This window comes from Macaca fascicularis, chromosome 19, assembly GCF_037993035.2.
Source record: "Macaca fascicularis isolate 582-1 chromosome 19, T2T-MFA8v1.1".
Taxonomy (NCBI): Eukaryota; Metazoa; Chordata; class Mammalia; order Primates; family Cercopithecidae; genus Macaca; species Macaca fascicularis.
In genome coordinates, this window is record NC_088393.1 from 63,042,904 (window position 1) to 63,060,183 (window position 17,280).

Here is a 17,280-nt window from a genome sequence, read left to right on the forward strand (position 1 = left end):
CCCGCCCCAGCACAACGTGGGCTCTACCACTCAGAGCTGCCCACAGGTGGGGCGCTGATGTGCAGGTCATTAAATATTCAGGGATTTTGTAAGCTGGTTATTGTCGCACGAAGCAATAATTTAAACTTACAGCTATATCCTTTTGTAGTTTCTAGGCGGGATGATTGGGTGTTCACGCGCATGTGTGAGATGTGCCTCCTTCAAACCTTGTTACGACATCGGCACATTACCCTTCTGACATGAATTTTAAAAAACTACAGGTAAATTCTGTAATCGTACAGTTAAATGCACTGCATTAAAATAAGGGTAAGTCGGCCGGGCTCTGTGGCTCACACTTGTAATCCCAACACTTTGGGAGGTCGAGGTGGGCAGATCACTTGAGGTCAGGAGTTGGAGACCAGCCTGGCCAACATGGTGAAACAGCGCCTCTACCTTAAAAAATACAAAAATCAACCGGGCGTGGTGACACACACCTGTAATCCCAGCTACTCTGGAAGCTGAGGCAGGAAAGTCTGTTGAACCCGGGAGGCGGAGGTTGCAGTGAGCTGCGCCTCTGGACTCCAGCCTGGGCAACAGAGCAACACTGTCAAAAAAAAAAAAAAAAAAAAAAAAAAAAGCAGAGTCTGAATGAGGCACATCTCTAGATCACCCCAGCACTCCGCGCTGGGCTCAGCGCCCAAGGAAACTTGGCTCTCTGCCTCCTTTCCTTGCCCAGACACATGAGCTTAGACCAGTCACCCTTTCTGAGCCTCAGTCTCCTGCTCTGTGAGATGGGAATGTAGCGTGTAGCTGGCAGAGGGACAGCGGATCTGCCTCCTGAGGGCAGATCTGGGTACTGGGAAGACAATACCCACTGGGGAAATGAAGGCTGAGACCTCAGCAGTTCCTGTAGAATCAGCCTGGCTAACCAGCCTCTCCCAGGCCAGCTCTAAGCCTGCAAGAGCCCCAGATCCTGGCTTTCTCTCTGGAGAATTAATGCCTTTCCTCCCTATTTCTCCCACTCCCCCAACATATTCTCAGCAAATGAGCCAGAGTGATTTTTTGAGACGGAGTCTTGCTGCGACGCCCAGACTGGAGTGCAGTGGCGTGATCTCGGCTCACTGCAACCTCCACCTCCCAGGTTCAAGTGATTCTCCTGTCCCAGCCTCCCAAGTAGCTGGGACTACAGGCGTGTGCCACCACGCCCCGCTAATTTTTGTATTTTTATTTTATTTTGTGTGTGTGTGTATGTTTTTTGTTTTGTTTGTTTGTTTGTTTGTTGAGATGGAGTTTCACTCTTGTTGCCCAGGCTGGAGTGCAATGGCACCATCTTGGCTCACTGCAACCTCCGCCTCCCAGGTTCAAGTCATTCTTCTGCCTCAGCCTCCCGAGTAACTGGGATTACAGTCATGCGCCACGACTCCCGGCTAATTCTGTATTTTTAGTAGACACAGGGTTTCTCCGTGTTGGTCAGGCTGGTCTCCAACTTACGACCTCAGGTGATCTGCCTGCCTCGGCCTTTCAAAGTGTTGGAATTACAGGCGTGAGCCACTGAGCCCGGCGATTTTTTTTTTTTTTTTTTTTTTTTGAGACGGAGTCTTGCTGTGTCACCCAGGCTGGAGTGCGGTGGCATGATCTTGGCTCACTGCAACCTCCGCCTCCCAGGTTCTAGCAATTCTTCTGCCTCAGCCTCCTGAGTAGCTCGGATTACAGGTGCCCACCACCAAGCCCTGCTAATTTTTGTATTTTTAGTAGAGACGAGGTTTCACCATGCTGCCCAGGCTGGTCTCGAATTCCTGAGCTCAGGAAATCCACCTGCCTTCAGCCTCCAAAAGTGCTAGGATTACAGGCGTGAGCCACCATGCCCAGCCCCAGTGATTTTTTTGTATTTTTAGTAGAGTCGGGGTTTCACCATGTTGCCCAGGCTGGTCTCAAACTCCTGACCTCAAGTGCTCCACCGGCCTCAGCCTCCCAAAAGTGCTTGAATTACAGGCATGAGCCACCGCACCTGTCCCAGAGTGATCTTTAACATAAATAAAATAATGTCTCCCACCTCTTCAAATCCTCCAAATGTTTCCCGCCGCACCTGGACACATTCCCAGCTCCTTAGCTTGGCTCCCTATTCCCTATGCAGTTATCCACCCCTGAAGCCACACCAGCCTCTTGGCTCCTTGAAGAACACACCATGCTGTTTGAACCCCAGGGCCTTTGCAACTTGGGGTTCTTTTGCCTTGAATTCTCCTCCCCCTCATCTTTAGTAGCTGGGACCACAGGCAAGTGCCGCCATGCCCGGATATGTATGTATGTATGTGTGTATGTATGTATGTGTGTATGTATGTATGTGTGTATGTATGTATGTATGTGTGTGCATGCGTGTGTATGTATGTGTGTATGTGTATGTATGTGTGTGTGTGCATGTGTATGTATCTCTGTGTGTATGTGTATGTATATGTGTGTGTATGTATATATGTGTGTATATGTATGTGTGTATGTGTATGTGTGTGTGTGTATGTATGTGTGTATGTGTGTGTGTATGTGTATGCATGTGTATGTATGTGTATGTATGTGTGTGTGTGTGTGTGTGTGTGTGTGTCTGTATGTAGCGAAAGGGTCTCACTAGTTGCCCAGGCTGTTATTTATTTATCTGAGACGGAGTTTCACTCTTGTTGCCCAGGCTGGAGTGCAATGTCGCGATCTCGGTTCACTGCAACCTCCGCCTCCCCGGTTCAAGCGATTCTCCCACCTCAGTCTCCTGAGTAGCTGGGACTACAGGCATGCGCCACCACACTCAGCTAATTTTGTATTTTCAGTAGAGATGGGGTTTCTCCGTGTTGGTCAGGCTGTTCTCAAACTCCTGACCTCAGGTGATCTGCCTGCCTTGGTCTCCCAAAGTGCTGGGATTACAGGCATGAGCCACCGCGCCCGGCTTTATTTATTTATTTAAGACAGGGACTTTCTCTGTACTTCAGCCTGAAACTCCTGGGCTCAAGCAATCCTCCCACCTCTGCATCCCTAGTAGCTAGAACTACAGGCACATTCCCCCATACCTAGCTAACTTTACAAATTTTAAAAATAGAGATTAGGTCTCACTTTATTATCCAGGCTGGTCTCAAACCCTGGGCCCCAAGCAATCCTCCTGCCTCCCAAAGTGCTGGGATTATAGGCCTGAGTCACTATGACTAGCCTGTTTTGTTTTTTTCTTTTCTTTCTTTCTTTCTTTCTTTTTCTTTTTTTTTTTTTTTTTTTGACAAGATCTCCTTCTGTGGCGCAGGCTGGAATGCAGTGGCATAATCACAACTCACATCAGCCTCTAAATCTTAGACTCAAGCAATCCTCCCGCCTCAGCCTCCCAGGTAGCGGGGTCTACAGATACGCATCACCATGTCCAGCTGATTTTTTTCTATTCTTTTGTAGAGACAGGGTCTCACTATGTTGCCCAGGCTGGTCTGGAACTCCTGGGCTCGAGCAATCCTCCTGCCTTGGCCTCCCGAAGTGCTGGGATTAAGGCATGAGCCATCGTGCTTGGCCTTGTTTTCTTTTTAAATTGGTGTAAAGCACACACACTATTAATTGGGGATGACATTCCATACACTCACAATGCTGTGCAACCATCACCACTATCTAGTTCCAGAACTTTCTCTTCACTCCAAAAGAAAACCCATACCCCACTTATCTCCCCATTTCTTTCTCCTCAGTCCCTGACAACCACGAATCTTTCTGTCTGTATGAATCTGTCAGTTCAGGAGGTTTCTTTTGGAAGGAATCTTGCACTATGCAGCCTTCTGTGTCCGCTTCCTTCACTTGGCATAATATTTTCAGGACTCATCTATGCTGAAGTAGGAATCAATGCTTCTTTCTGTTTTATGACCAAATAATATTCCACCGTTTTTCTCCCTAACCTTTGCAAGCTTCATTCCTCCTTGTCATTCAAGTCATGGCCCAGACGGCACCTCCTCAGGAAGGCTGCCCCTGTCCACCCTCCCTAAATTATCTCAGCCCTTTTACGTTTTGGTCCCAGTGTGGACTGCCATTTGTAATGGTTTTGTTCTTCTACCGCTCTGCTTTCTTGTTGAGACGGAGAACCAAGGACCCCATTGTCATCACCTAAATCAATCCCAGGATTTAGAGGCAGGCTTTCTGGCTGTGTGATTCTGAGCATTTCACAGGAATTCATTCTCTCTCTCTCTCGATGGAGTTTTGCTCTTGTTGTCCAGGCTGGAGTGCAATGGCATGATCTCGACTCACTGCAACCTCCGCCTCCTGGGTTCCAGCGAGTCTCCTGCCTCAGCCTCCCTAGCAGCTGGGATTACAGGTGCCTACCACCACAACCAACTACTTTTTGTATTTTTAGTAGAGACAGGGTTTCAGCATGTTGGCCAGGCTGGTCTTGAATTCCTGACCTTAGGTGATCCGCCCGCCTCAACCTCACTTTTACAGGTGTGAGCCACCACGCCCAGCCCCAAATTCTCTAAAGCATAGTTTGGGCTCATTTGTCAACCGGGAATAATGATCATGTTTATTTCTTTTTTTTTTTTTTCTTTGAGACAGAGTCTCGCTCTGTCACCCAGGCTGGAGTGCAGTGGCTGGATCTCTGCTCACTGCAAGCGCCACCTCCTGGGTTTACGCCGTTCTCCTGCCTCAGCCTCCCAAGTAGCTGGGACTACAGGCGCCCGCCACCTCGCCTGGCTAGTTTTTTGTATTTTTTAGTAGAGACGGGATTTCACCGTGTTAGCCAGGATGGTCTCGATCTCCTGACCTCATGATCCACCCATCTCGGCCTCCCAAAGTGCTGGGATTACAGGCTTGAGCCACCGTGCCCAGCCGATCATGTTTATTTCCTGAGTTTGCTGTGAGGATTATTATTGGCAGTAATAATAGTAACATAAAGAGCTGTCTTCATAAAGACATGCTCTACACCAATACACACACACTCACACACATGAAAAGTTACTGAATTCCTTTGGAGAAAAATTTAAAATCTCATGGATATTATAATCTGTGTAGCTGTTCTATTTTCACTTTCCCCATTGGTTACCAGGAAGCTTAGGAGCAAGTTTGTTTGCTGCCTCCTTTTTCGGTACGTGGGGTAATTTTTGCCTCATTCTCCACTTAATCGGCTGCTCAGAGAGTTCTCTGGCCAAATCTTACAGGTCTTTGTTCACCACCCAAAATTCTGTATGGGATGAGATAAGGTAGAAGCCAATGGAACTATCATCTTTGCTTGAAACAGAGTAGGAGGCAGCATTCGTTGAAAGAACAATGAGGTTGGTGTGGCGGCTCATGCCTACAGTCCCAGTTACTCAGACAGGAGGATTGCAGGAGTTTGAAACCAGCCTGGGCAACATAGCAAGACTCCATCTCTCTAAAAAAAAAAAATACCCAGGCATGGTTGCATGTGCCTGTGGTCCCATCTACTCAGGAGTCTGAGGCAGGAGGATCCCTTGAGCCCAGGAGGTTGAGCCTGCAGCGAGCTATGATTGCACCACTGCACTCCAACCTGGGGACAGAGTGAAACCCTGTCAAAAAAAAGAAGAGGCCGGGCGCGGTGGCTCAAGCCTGTAATCCCAGCACTTTGGGAGGCCGAGATGGGCGGATCACGAGGTCAGGAGATCGAGACCATCCTGGCTAACACGGTGAAACCCTGTCTCTACTAAAAAAAAAAAAAAAAAAAAATTAGCCGGGCGAGGTGGCAGGCGCTTGTAGTCCCAGGTACTCGGGAGGCTGAGGCAGGAGAATGGCGGGAACCCAGGAGGCGGAGCTTGCAGTGAGCTGAGATCCGGCCACTGCACTCCAGCCTGGGCAACAGAGCGAGACTCCATCTCAAAAAAAAAAAAGAAGAAAGAAGAGGGTAAGGCAGGAGAATCGCTTGAACCTGGGAGGTGGGGGTTGCAGTGAGCCGAGATTGTGCCACTGCACTCCAGTCTGGGCAACAAGAGCGAAACTCCGTCTAAAAAAAAAAGAAAAGGAAAGAAAAGAAAAAAAAGGGCTGGGCGTGGTGGCTCACGCCTGTAATCCCAGCACATTGGGAGGCAAGGTGGGCATATCACGAGGTCAGGAGATCGAGACCATCCTGGCTAACACGGTGAAACCCCATCTCTACTAAAAATACAAAACAATTACTCGGGTGTGGTGGCGGGTGCCTGTAGTCCCAGCTACTCCAGAGGCTGAGGCAGGAGAATGGCGTGAACCCGGGAGGCGGAGCTTGCAGTGAGCCCAGATCACACCACTGCACTCCAGCCTGGGCGAAAAAGCGAGACCCTGTCTCAAAAAAAAAAAGAAAAGAAAAAAGAAAGGAAGGAGGGAGGGAGGGAAGGAAGGAAAGAAGGAAGGAAGGGAGGGAGGGAGGAAGGGAGGAAGGAAGGAAGGAAGGAAGGAAGGAAGGAAGGAAGGAAGGAAGGAAGGAAGGAAGGAAGGAAAGAAGGGAGGCAGGGAGGGAAAGAGAAAGAAAGAAAGAAAGAAAGAGAGAGAGAGAGAGAGAAAGAAAGAAAGAAAGAAGAAAAAAGAAAAAAGAAGAGGGAAGAAAAAAGAAAAAAGAAGAGGGAAGAAAAAAGAAAGAGGTGAAGTTGAAATCATTGGCTTTCCTTGCTTAACTCCATCCTCTCTCGCAGGCTCTGGAGATTTTATTCCCTGGCTCCGTGCCTCTCCTTTGTTTTGATGACAGTAAGTCGCTTGGGGGGTCAGGTCTGTCTTTGCATCTATTCTGGGGCCCCAGCACTCAACAGAAGACCTCAAGGAATATGGAATGGAAGGAAGAAAAAAAGAGAGGGAGGGAGGGATGCAGAAATGGGTCTGAAAATCGATGTGAGTCATGGGTGAGCAAGCGAGGGGATAAATTCATGGACAAGCAAGGGAATTCTCACGGACTCCTCACAGCTAACGTGTGGCAGGAGTTATTATTATCCCAACATTCTCCAGAGGAGGAAACCCAGGCTCAGAGTGGTGAGTGAGGAATGAACGGGTGAGAGTGTGAGGGAGTCCATGGGGCCAGGCCAGTCTCTCTCAGCGGCTTTCAGGATGAAGTGCACGTTGCCCTGCGTGCGCCCATTCCTGCAAACGAGGTTTCCTCTTGGGCCCCAGCCCATGCCCACCCCCATCAAGGAGTATGGGCCCAGGCCACCGCAGTTGCTGAAAATTTATTTGGCCCCAGGAGCAGTGCAGGAACGGGCTGTGTTGGAAGAGAGAGGAGAGCAGACGAGGATGGCTGATTGTCAAAGCAGGGAGCAGGACCCGGGGGCAGGAGAAGCCAAGCTGCCTTCCCTTCCCAGGGGTCCCTGGGGCGTCTGGGTGTGTCCGCGGGGGTCGGGGGAGTGTGCTGGACCGTGGTCGTGATTGGCACCGTTGGGGGTGAGAAGACAGGAATGGTTCAGATGATTGGGGTGGAAGGTGGGGGGAGGGTAATGGGGAGAGGAAGCTTACGGGTAGGGCTGGCTTGGCTTTGGCCGGTCTCGGGAGTCTGGGGTCAGGGGCTAGAGTCCAGGCTTGGCCAGCGGCTTCGGGTGGGAGTCAGGGCGCAGGCAGCAGCCTCACTCGGTCCGGCGGCCGCAGCGAGTGCCACTGGGCAATGGGCCGCCGCGGGTTGGCCAGCATGTCCGCCCAGTGGCGCAGGCCAGCCCCGCCGGCGGCCGCCCCCACGGCCACCCTCCCGATGGCCTCGTTCTTGCCCAGCTTGTCGTAGTCCAGCACGGTCAGCTCCACCTGCACCTTCTGGGGTGGGCGCGGGAGGAGGAGGAGAGAGGAGCGTGAGGGGAGGAGGCCCGGAAGGGGCAGTGGCCACCTTCACAGCTGAGGGTACCTCTCGCTGCCCCCCCGAGGGCTCGGGACCCCGGAGCTCGGGACGGGCGAGGGGGACGGGAGGGACGGAGCCTGCGGTGAGGAGGCGGCTCTGGCGCCTTTCTTCCTGAGCAGCCAGGTTTCTAAGGAGATGAACCCTCAGGACAAGGCTGCAGAGCGTGTGTTCGGCGCCTCTTGGGGGAGCAGCCTCCTAAGAGCCGCAAAGCTGCAGAACTTTAACAGGGGCCGAGCTAGGGTAGGCGCCATCCCTAAAGAGGTAAGGGGAGGTCTCTCTTTCTTAGACCCATATTCCTGAGGAGGGTGGGGCATCCTGGTGCCGCGTGGGGGGCGGGGCATCCTGGTCCCGCTTAGGGGCGGGGCATCCTGGTGCCACGTGGGGGGCGGGGCATCCTGGGCCCGCTTAGGGGCGGGGCATCCTGGTGCCACGTGGGGGGCGGAGCATCCTGGTCCTGCTTGGGGGCGGGGCATCCTGGTCCCGTTTGGGGGCGGGGCATCCTGGTCCTGTTTAGGAGTGGGGCATTTTGGTCCCGTTTTGGGGCGGGGCATCCTGGTCCCACGTGGGGGGCGGGACATTCTGGTTCTGCTTGGGGGCGGGGCATCCTGCTCCTGCTTAGCGCGGGGCATCCTGGTCCTGCTTGGGGTGGGGCATCTGGTCCTGCTTAGGAGTGGGGGCATTGTGGTCCCGTTTGGGGGCAGGGCATCCTGGTCCCGCTTGGTGGGGCAGGGCATACTGATCCTGCTTAGGGTGGGGCATCTGGTCCTGCTTGGGTTGGGGCATCTGGTCCTGCTTAGGGGTGGGGCATCCTGGTCCCGCTTAGTGGGTGGGGCATCTGGTCCTGCTTAGGGGTGGGGCATCCTGGTCCCGCTTAGTGGGTGGGGCATACCGGTCCTGCTTAGAGCAGATAGGATGCCCACATCCAATTTTAAGGAGTCTCTTCTGGAGTAGAGGAGGCTTCCTGGTCCTCATAAGAGGAAACAGACGGAGGGCATAACTTCAGAGCCCCTCACCTGGTTTCTAGGGAGATGCTAAAAAGTCTCCCTCCGCCTAGCAATGGCGATTACTAAGGGTCTGGGCTTTTGGAGAACGGCAGGTTTGAGCTCACCTGGACTTGGTCACAGGGCACCTCGAAGCTGAAAGCTTCGTTGTAATAGGGGTTCAGAGTGTTCTTCTTGATGGTGGTTTTCTTCTTCCGCACCTTTTTGCCGCCCTGAAGCAGGTGGACCTTAACGTATGGATCTGGGGAGAGGAAGGAGGAGTCTTATAGCTCTCCACTGCTGAGTTCTTGGGCCAACATAGAAACACCGCCTACACCCTTCGGGTCTCCGTAGCTCTATCCCAAAATCCATGTCTTCCACGGCAGCCTGGGCCTCCCTGTCCCCGAAGAAACCTTCGGGGCTCAGAAACTGCCAGAACGAGAACTCACCCCACGCCATCCCCACACACCCCACTCCCTTACTTCCCACACACCTGACAGTCCTCCTACGTCCATCTTCTTCAGGTTTTTAGCCTCCAGGACGATGACGGTGAGTTTCCCGGCCGTGGGGACATAGCGGAGGGAGAAGCAGATGTCCCCAAGTTTCTCCTGCTGAAAGAAGGAGAGGGGCCCATCGTCAGAGTCCCGGCTCCACATCCATGCCCCCTCCATTTGTCTTTTCTCCCCACACTTTGGAATGGAACGGTCCACAGTTAAGGACCCAAGGGTACAATCCACGCCGCCCCGAGGGTCTGGAAGGCCTATGATCTGATTGGCTCAAGATGTTGTGGGCGGGGCCTGGGCGTGGCTCGGGGCGTGGCCGCGCATGCTCACCTCCTCCCGCGGAGCAGCCTGCAGCTCCCGCCAGGTCTGCACCGGCCGCCCCAGGTCCACGGAGCTCATGGGGACCCGCACCTCCCCGATGGCATCGTTGCGAGAGAAGCGGTCGAAGTCGTACACCGCCATGACCAGCACCCTGCCCCCCAGCTCCACGTAGGGGACCTGGAGTGCACAGAGAATCCGCAGTAGAGAGCAGGAAGTCAGACATAGGGTTAGGCGCAGCACACCCATAAGGCAGGCGTGGAGTGAGGCAGCGAGGGTCCAAGCGAACAGTTGGGGGAACTCAAATGGGGAAGTCCAGGGATCCATGGGGAAAAAAAACACGGGTCAGTGGAACCCAAATGGTACTGCCCAAGGACCAGGCTACAGCCCAGGAGTCAGCAGTGCCCAGAGTCCAGTGGAATAATAGCCCCAGAGCGGGTAGCTGCCACCTGAGCTGTGGCCGCCTTCAGGAAAGGTGGAAGGGGTCGGTCCTCAGTGTTCCAGGGACCGGGCGCAGGCTATGGAACACGGGGCCTGAGGGCAGGAGCTCACCTTGAAGGCAAAGGTCTCCCCAAAGTGAGGGTTCAGCGTCTGCCGATGCACCTTGGTCTCGTACCGCCTCCGTTTGTCCGGCAGCAGGTAGACCCGCACGTAGGGGTCCGAGGAGCCACCCAGATCCAAGGCTGCCAATCCCTCTGCTTGCAGAATGCCCACCAGCAGCTGCAGGGCCCAGGCACAGTGGGGGAGGCGGGGAACACTAGTCTTAGCCTCCCTTCCATGGCTCCTTTCAGAAGTGGTTAGAACCCCTGGGACCCTCCCTCCAAAGCATCCCCTTCCTCCACACCCACCTGGCCACTCTGGAAGTCATAATCCAGGGAGTACTGCAGTCGTCCTAGCTCATGCTTGTCTGCCACCTGCTGCCCTGGCCCGGATGGTGCTGGCTCCAGCTCCTCCACTTCTGGCTGCACCTTAGGGAGCCAGGGGTAAGGGTAGGTGAAGTCTTCCCCTGATTTCAGTATCCTTCAGGTTCAGAAGCCAAGAGAGGCTCACAAGTCCCTTGGGCTATACCTGAGCGCTCACAGGCTAAGCAGAGTCAGTATTTGACTAGAGATGTCTGCCACAGGCAGGAAATAGACATGATAACACAGATGCAGTATGTTTGTGAATGTTTGATTAGTGGTGTCTGCTATGGGCAGGGACTAGACATGTGTTTGTCATGCTTAGATTAAAACAAGTACTGATAGTGTCCCATTGCCCACAGGAATAATGCAGGTTGTATTTCACATGCTAATGGATGTATCGGGGTGCTAGTCCAAACTGCCATGTTTACTTGTGATCTTAGCACAGCAAAACATGGAGGAGAAATGGCATATTTACTGTGTATTTGCTATTCTAAAGTAGAATGAAAAAGCAGAAGGTCTCCTTAACCTAGGACAGCAATTCTTAAAATTCAATGTAAACCTGAATTCCCCTGAGTCCTGTGACAAAACGCCTGAGGTCACCTCTTCAGGGATGCTGACTCAACAGGTAAGGTGCTAGCTCCAGAATTTGCATTTCAACAAGTACCCTGTGTGATTCTGCTGCAGTCTTTGAACATCACTGGTTTAAGGGATAGGGATGGGGCTAGACACCAGGACCCTTTATGGATACTAATTGTAACAGCTCCTTATTGAGAAGGAAGGAGGGGAAATACCAAGTTAGTGACTGCAAACTTGAGGTTCAGAGAGGGACAGTGAATTCTCCAAGGTCACACAACCGGGAAATGGTCTCTTTTGGTTGGAAACCTAGGGCTGTCTGGCTCCCAGGCAAACATTGCACTCTGCACTGAGAGACTTAATTTTCAGACCTTGCAGTGACCACTTTCCATTCCAACAGCCTCGTCCAATGCAAATCTCTTTTATCCTCTCTGGGCTGCTGCTGCACTGGCCTCCTCCCTGGATTCCTCGCCACAGATCTGTCCTACACGGGGGTTCCAGAGGAGTCATCCTAACACCATCTGACCCTGTCCCTCTCATGCTCAAAACATATTTGTAGCTTTCATCACCCTCATGACGTAGATACTGCTGAGTTCTCCAGACACTTCACTCCAGAGTGCAGCTATTGTGAAAAATGACTCTTTGTTCCCCAAATAAGCCTCAGAATCTGGATATGGGGCCTGAATCTGGATATGCGGCCTCAACACATGCTCCAACTTGGACTAGAATGTCCTTCTCTCTGGTCTCAGTTAACTCTGTTCCTTGGGTCTCAGTGCAGAGGTCACCTCCACCATGCTCCTGTGTCTGACCCTCGGTTTTAAAATTTTTCTTACTGTAAATATGTCTCATTCTCCAAAAGGAATCAGCACATTTTAAAGTATTCTGGCACAAAGCTGGTTTTCAGCTTTCAAAGACATTTATTTATTTATTTATTTATTTATTTATTTATTTATTTATATATTTATCGGAGACAGAATCTTGCTCTGTCACCCAAGTTGGAGTGCAGTGGCGCGATCACAGCTCACTGCAGCCTCCACTTCCCCGTTTCAGTGCCTCAGTCTCTCGAGTAGCTGGGATTATACCACGCCACCACGCCTGGCTAATTTTTTGTATTTTAAGTAGAGACAGGGTTTTATCATGTTGCCCAGGCTACTCTAGAATTCATGACCTCAGGCAATCTGCCCACCTCAGCCTCCCAATTGCTAGGATTACAGGTGTGAGCCACCGCACCTGGCCCAGAGCCAAATATTTATACGTTTCTGTAGATTTCTATACAGTGGGATGCCTTTTCTGCGCTCCTATGAGACCCTGTAGAACGGCACATATTACCCTGTGTGGTGAGTGTCTGTGTCAGTGCCTGACTACCCCACTGGACTGGGAGGTTCTTGTGAACAGCAGCTAGTTCTGTTCCATCTCCAGGTCCCCAGAGTCCAGTTGAGGGCTAGACACACAGGGAGGATGAGCCAGTAAGGTGGGTTCCTATAGGAGGGAAGGGAGCAGGGACTGGGACCCGCTGGGCCATTGAGAGGAGCAGGGTGCGGGAAGGGGCCGGGTAGAGGGGCTGGTCTGGGCCACACCTTGTCTATGTAACTCTGGCCCAGCCCCTTCACTTCCTGAAGGTGGACCTGGGCTTGGGCCTGGCTCTTCTTGCCCGTCCGCCTCCGACAGCACTTCCGGTAGAGACAGAAACAGCAGCTCAAGACGAGGAGGCTTGAGACCAGCACGATGGTGGCCAGGGCCCAGGGGGGCACTGCAGAGGGGTGGAGACAACACACACTGAGGCCTGGGCAGCACGCGGAAGCTGGAATGCTGGCGTCCTTTTCCCTCCAGCCATTTTCATTCCATTTCTTTCCGCGTTTTTCTTCCACCTAATGTGGCCTATAGAGAGATTCGATGCCCTAACCCAGGCTGATACCATCTGGATTTGCTTGCCTGTTAGTTCTGCCTTTCCTTACCCGCCCCCGCCCCCCATTTCTGCTCAACTCCTGATGCTTTTTAGAAGAAGCCCTGCTCCTCATCGGGCCTCAGTTTCCTTATCTGTAAAAGAAGGGCTAGGTGGACCTTCCAATTCTAAGATCCCATTCCATGCAACACCCCTCGATCCGGTTTCGATTTTTGTTGCAATTTTGTTCCTTCCTTTTTATTTATTTATTTTTTTTTTTTTGAGACGGAGTCTCGCTCTGTCGCCCAGGCTGGAGTGTAGTGGCCGGATCTCAGCTCACTGCAAGCTCCGCCTCCCGGGTTCGGGCCATTCTCCTGTCTCAGCCTCCTGAGTAGCTGGGACTACAGGCGCCCGCCACCTCGCCCGGCTAGTTTTTTGTATTTTTTAGTAGAGACGGGGTTTCACCGTGTTAGCCAGGATGGTCTCGATCTCCTGACCTCGTGATCCGCCCGTCTCGGCCTCCCAAAGTGCTGGGATTACAGGCTTGAGCCACCGCGCCCAGCCTGTTCCTTCCTTTTTCCCGATTTCTTTCGCGTTCTAGTCCAGGATGACGACCCGGAATCCCAGCCGGATTTTCCAGCCCGCCTGCCCGAGTACACCCGTCCGAATCCTGCCCCTCGGAATCCTGGCCAGGCTTTCTCTCTGCTCGCCCCCCCCCCACCCCCCACCGTCTTCCCCCGGGTCTTGCTCACCGGGGCTGTGGCTGATGCGACTGGAGTCGGGAGGCGTGTCGGGCGATGGAGGCCCCGGGGTTGGGGGCTCCGGGAACATGGTGGCGGGTTCCTAGAGTCTTTTCTGCAGAGGCACTCAAGCACCCTAGTCCCCCATTCCCACCCCAGACGTCCATTGAGCCCCACGCACAACAAAGAACTCCAACTCCCATGAGGCCCATGCACGAACAGCCGCGCAGAAACCGGACAGCCACCGCGAGTCATGCTGGGAGTTGTAGTTTCAGCCTCCCTGCGCTTGAGAGGGGGGTGTCCAGGACCTAGTTGAATCCCAAAGGGATACCCTCTTCCTCCACGGCCCCACAGGCATCCCGCTGACTTCTGCCTTGTCCTCGCCCCTCCGCAGGGCCTGAACCGGAAGCGGGCGAAGGCAGGCGTGGGAACCAGCAGACCGCGTTGCCCAGAGCAACAGCCTGGCTCCTCTCGAGCGGGGTGGGAGCAAAGCTGGTTGCCCGGGCAACGGTCTGTTGCCAGGACAACGGGCGGGGCTGACGCACAGACGCGGAGTCCCGGCGGGGCAGGCTCGCTCCGGGGCCCACTGGTGCCTGGGAACCCCCCGAGAGCCCGACTGGGATCCTGAGGTCCCGCGAGGTGGGGAGGGGCAGCCTGTGGTCCGAGCGGCCACAGCCGACTGCTCCCTCCGCACCTGGTCCTGGGAGCTGAGATGCAGGTTCCCTCTTCCCTCTCCCCCGTTTTGCTGGAGGGCGGGTCGGGGGCTGCCCGGTGCCTGTGCTGAGCCCCCCTCATCCTTCTTGGCCTGTTGGTCTCTCCACGCATCCGTGCTGTCTTCACACAAGCTCTCGTGACCGCCTCGGTCTCCACGCTGTCTCTTGACCCCAAATAGGCGTTTTCCCTGTGTCTGCCTCCCCATTCTGCCCGTCTCTCTTGCCTATCGCCTGGCCTCTGTCCCCAGGGTCTCTCCCCCTTCGTTGCGCCTGCGCCCCCTTCCGCGCCCTCGGCTCTTTGTCTTCTTCATACCTGACTCGCGTCCCCAAATCTGTGTCTCTCCGCTTCAGGCTCCAGCCCTCCCACTGTCTCTGTTGGTCCCCCCAGTGCCCCAGCCCCCACTCCCACACCCCTTGCCTCTAGGGATGCGGATGCGGATGGGCTGAGGGCGGGGGTCCCAGCAGCTCCTACCTGCTCGGCGGCTGGACGGGACGCTCCCGGGAGACGCGGAGGCGCCAGCCCCGCCCGGACCCCGCCCCCCGCACGTGGGCGGTGGCGCTGTCCCGGGTGCTGATCGCGGAGCTCGGCCGGGCGGGGGAGCCGCGGAGCGAAGCCGGATCCCGTGCGCGCGTGTGTGCCCGTGTGCGTGTGCGCGCGTGTGTGGTGTGTATTGTGTGTGCCCGTATTTGGTCTCGGGTAGGCGGAAAGCCCCGCCCCGCCCCTCCTCCCGCCTCCACCGGGGAACCTCGGTGACGCCCACAGATATTTATCCTGGTGCCTTAGAATTTTCTGCCTTCTGGTCCAGTCTTTGGCCGTCCAGACCACTCCACTCCTCCCGCCCCAACACACACGACACACACCCTGTATAGCCCGAAGAACGGCATGCCAGAATACTCAGTCCTAGGACCTAGGAGACCCTAGACGCTCACTGGAGACCCAGACTCTGTGGGGTTCAGCCTCAAAGTACCCAGCTATCAGCCCCCAGACATCGCCCTCTAAGATCGCCTAACACCAGTCCCAAGAGGCGGCCAGTGCGGTGACTCACACCTGTAATCTCAGCAGTTTGGGAGGTCGAAGCAGGAGGAATGCTTGAGCCCGGGAGCTGGAGACCAGTCTGGGCAACACAGCAAAATCCCGTCTCTACAAAACTGAGTCTGGCGTGGTGGTGCGTACCTGTGATCACAGCTACTCTAGAGGCTGAGGTGGGAAGATAACCTGGGCCCGGGAGGTCAAGCCTGCGGTAAGCCACTGCACTCCAGACTGGGCAACAAAGCAAGACCATGTCTCAAAAACAAAAACAAAAACAAAAACAACAAAACAACAACAACAACAACAAAAAGAGTAAAAGAAAAGCTCAGAAAGCAAGTCCCCAAGCACCTAGCTCCAGCGAGCCCTGTCCATGCTGCCCAGATCCTGGACACAGACGTCTGGACTCTGCCTTCTCTGAGAGACTCAACCACCCAAACCTACATTTTTTCATGTGCCAATGTATGGGTCCCTCTAGTCCCCTCCTGGACGTTTGCCTCTATCCCTAGATACCAGGAACCCGTCCCTATTCCCAACCCAATATTATTTCCGGACCCAGAAATCCATGGGACAACTGTCTCTGGGGAGAACAGTGATTTAATAAATTATGGGATAGAAGGAAAAATATATGTGGATGGTGGGGTGCAGGGAGACCTTGGGCACAGGGACTCCCTCCGACCTCAGATTATAGAAGACTGATTTGGTTTCTGAAGTAAAAGCAGGGCAGGATCCTGCCTGCCTTTGGTCCTCAAGTAGCCAGAACTCCAGACCCAAATTCCTTCCTGCCTCAGAATCCAGGCTCCAGTCTGTTTCTTCCCGTATCCTGGACTCCCAGCTTCCTCCTCCCTGAAAGACCTAGGAAATCCAAGCTACCATCTCTCTCCTTCAAGGAACCAGAAATCCAGATCCCCAGCTCCCATAGGGTTCATCTGAAGCCCATCAGACCACTCTCTCCTGGGGAAACCAGAGTTTGAGATCCCAGTCTCCTCCTCCCACAGCACCTAGGAGTCTGGGAACCCAGCCCTCTGCTCTTCTAGGAATCTGGGCTCAAGTGGGCGTTCAGAGCTTGAGGATGCCTGGGCTGCCGACCCAGCCCTCTCGTCACTTAGACCTCCAACTTGTGGGCCTGGATGGCGGCCACATTCTCATAGATGAGATTTTCGACACTCTCATAAATGACTTCCTTCTTGGCTGGGGCCTGGGCTGACTGTTGGAGGAACCGCAGGATGCACTGGTGCAGGAACACGTACTGAGCCTGGGAAATGGGCATGGGAGTGAGGGGCCTCCCCCCAAATCTGGGCTGTGTGGAGCCCCAGGGTACCTCCACCCACCGACTCCCATCCTGTGTGGCTGAGGGGCTGCCTCACCTCAGTCTGCACCATCAACGGCCGGCTCTCTCTCATCTTCCTCACAAAGCTGAAGGGCCCAAGGAGACCCTGGGACTGCAGCTGCCGGAGCAGGACGTCCAGGGCAATGAGGGTACCTGTGCGACCCACGCCAGCGCTAGGCAGAACAAGGGAAGGGTCAGACCAAGGCGGCAGGAGTGCGAGGGTCCGGGGTCATGGCTGATTGGAGGGATCTGTGTTTGAATGATGACAATAACTATGCCTGCTCATACCTGTAATCCCAGCACTTTGGGAGGCCAAGGCCAGTAGATCACCCAAGGTCAGGAGGTCGAGACCAGCCTGGCCAACCTGGCGAAACACTGTCTCTACTAAGAATACAAAAATTAGCCGGGTGTGGTGGCGCACCCCTGTAATCCCAGCTACTTGGGAGGCTGAGGTGAAGAATTGCTTGAACCCAGGAGGTGGAGGTTGCAGTGGGCTGAGATCGCACCATTGCACTCCGGCCTGGGTAACAAGAGCAAAGCTCCATCT

At 54.1% G+C, this 17,280-nt stretch overlaps 2 protein-coding genes and 1 non-coding gene across 11 annotated transcripts in view; 1 reads left to right on the plus strand and 2 right to left on the minus strand.

Moving 5' to 3' along the window:
- The first annotated feature begins 136 nt into the window (after positions 1 to 136).
- Positions 137 to 240, plus strand: LOC123570436 (small nucleolar RNA U13). The gene has a single exon (XR_006694615.1). It is a non-coding gene; the product is annotated as a small nucleolar RNA U13 (small nucleolar RNA).
- A 6,857-nt stretch (positions 241 to 7,097) lies between these two features.
- On the minus strand, positions 7,098 to 14,992 carry SYT5 (synaptotagmin 5). Of its 5 annotated transcripts, none has more exons than XM_045379326.2 (9): positions 14,849 to 14,992; positions 13,676 to 13,799; positions 12,619 to 12,791; positions 10,415 to 10,534; positions 10,119 to 10,286; positions 9,579 to 9,746; positions 9,239 to 9,353; positions 8,874 to 9,007; positions 7,098 to 7,683 (listed from the first exon to the last, which is right to left on the minus strand). In XM_045379326.2, the coding sequence occupies exons 2-9, from the start codon at positions 13,752 to 13,754 to the stop codon at positions 7,483 to 7,485; spliced, it is 1,158 nt and encodes a 385-aa protein (XP_045235261.1). In that variant the 5' UTR covers positions 13,755 to 13,799; positions 14,849 to 14,992; the 3' UTR covers positions 7,098 to 7,482. The 5 variants fall into 5 exon arrangements, with proteins under 5 accessions (XP_045235261.1, XP_045235260.1, XP_073880904.1 ...); XM_045379325.2 differs by having other exon boundaries at positions 9,239 to 9,356; XM_074024803.1 differs by having other exon boundaries at positions 14,690 to 14,900.
- A 990-nt stretch (positions 14,993 to 15,982) lies between these two features.
- The window catches only part of PTPRH (protein tyrosine phosphatase receptor type H), a 30,609-nt gene continuing 29,311 nt past the window's right edge, over positions 15,983 to 17,280 (minus strand). For all 5 annotated transcript variants that reach the window (XM_065534929.2, XM_065534930.2, XM_065534928.2 and 2 more), the window contains 2 exons: positions 16,771 to 16,906; positions 15,983 to 16,658 (listed from right to left, as the gene is read on the minus strand). In XM_065534929.2, the coding sequence (XP_065391001.1) occupies positions 16,509 to 16,658; positions 16,771 to 16,906 (286 nt within the window). In that variant the 3' untranslated portion in view covers positions 15,983 to 16,508. The remainder of the gene's footprint in view (positions 16,659 to 16,770; positions 16,907 to 17,280) is intronic.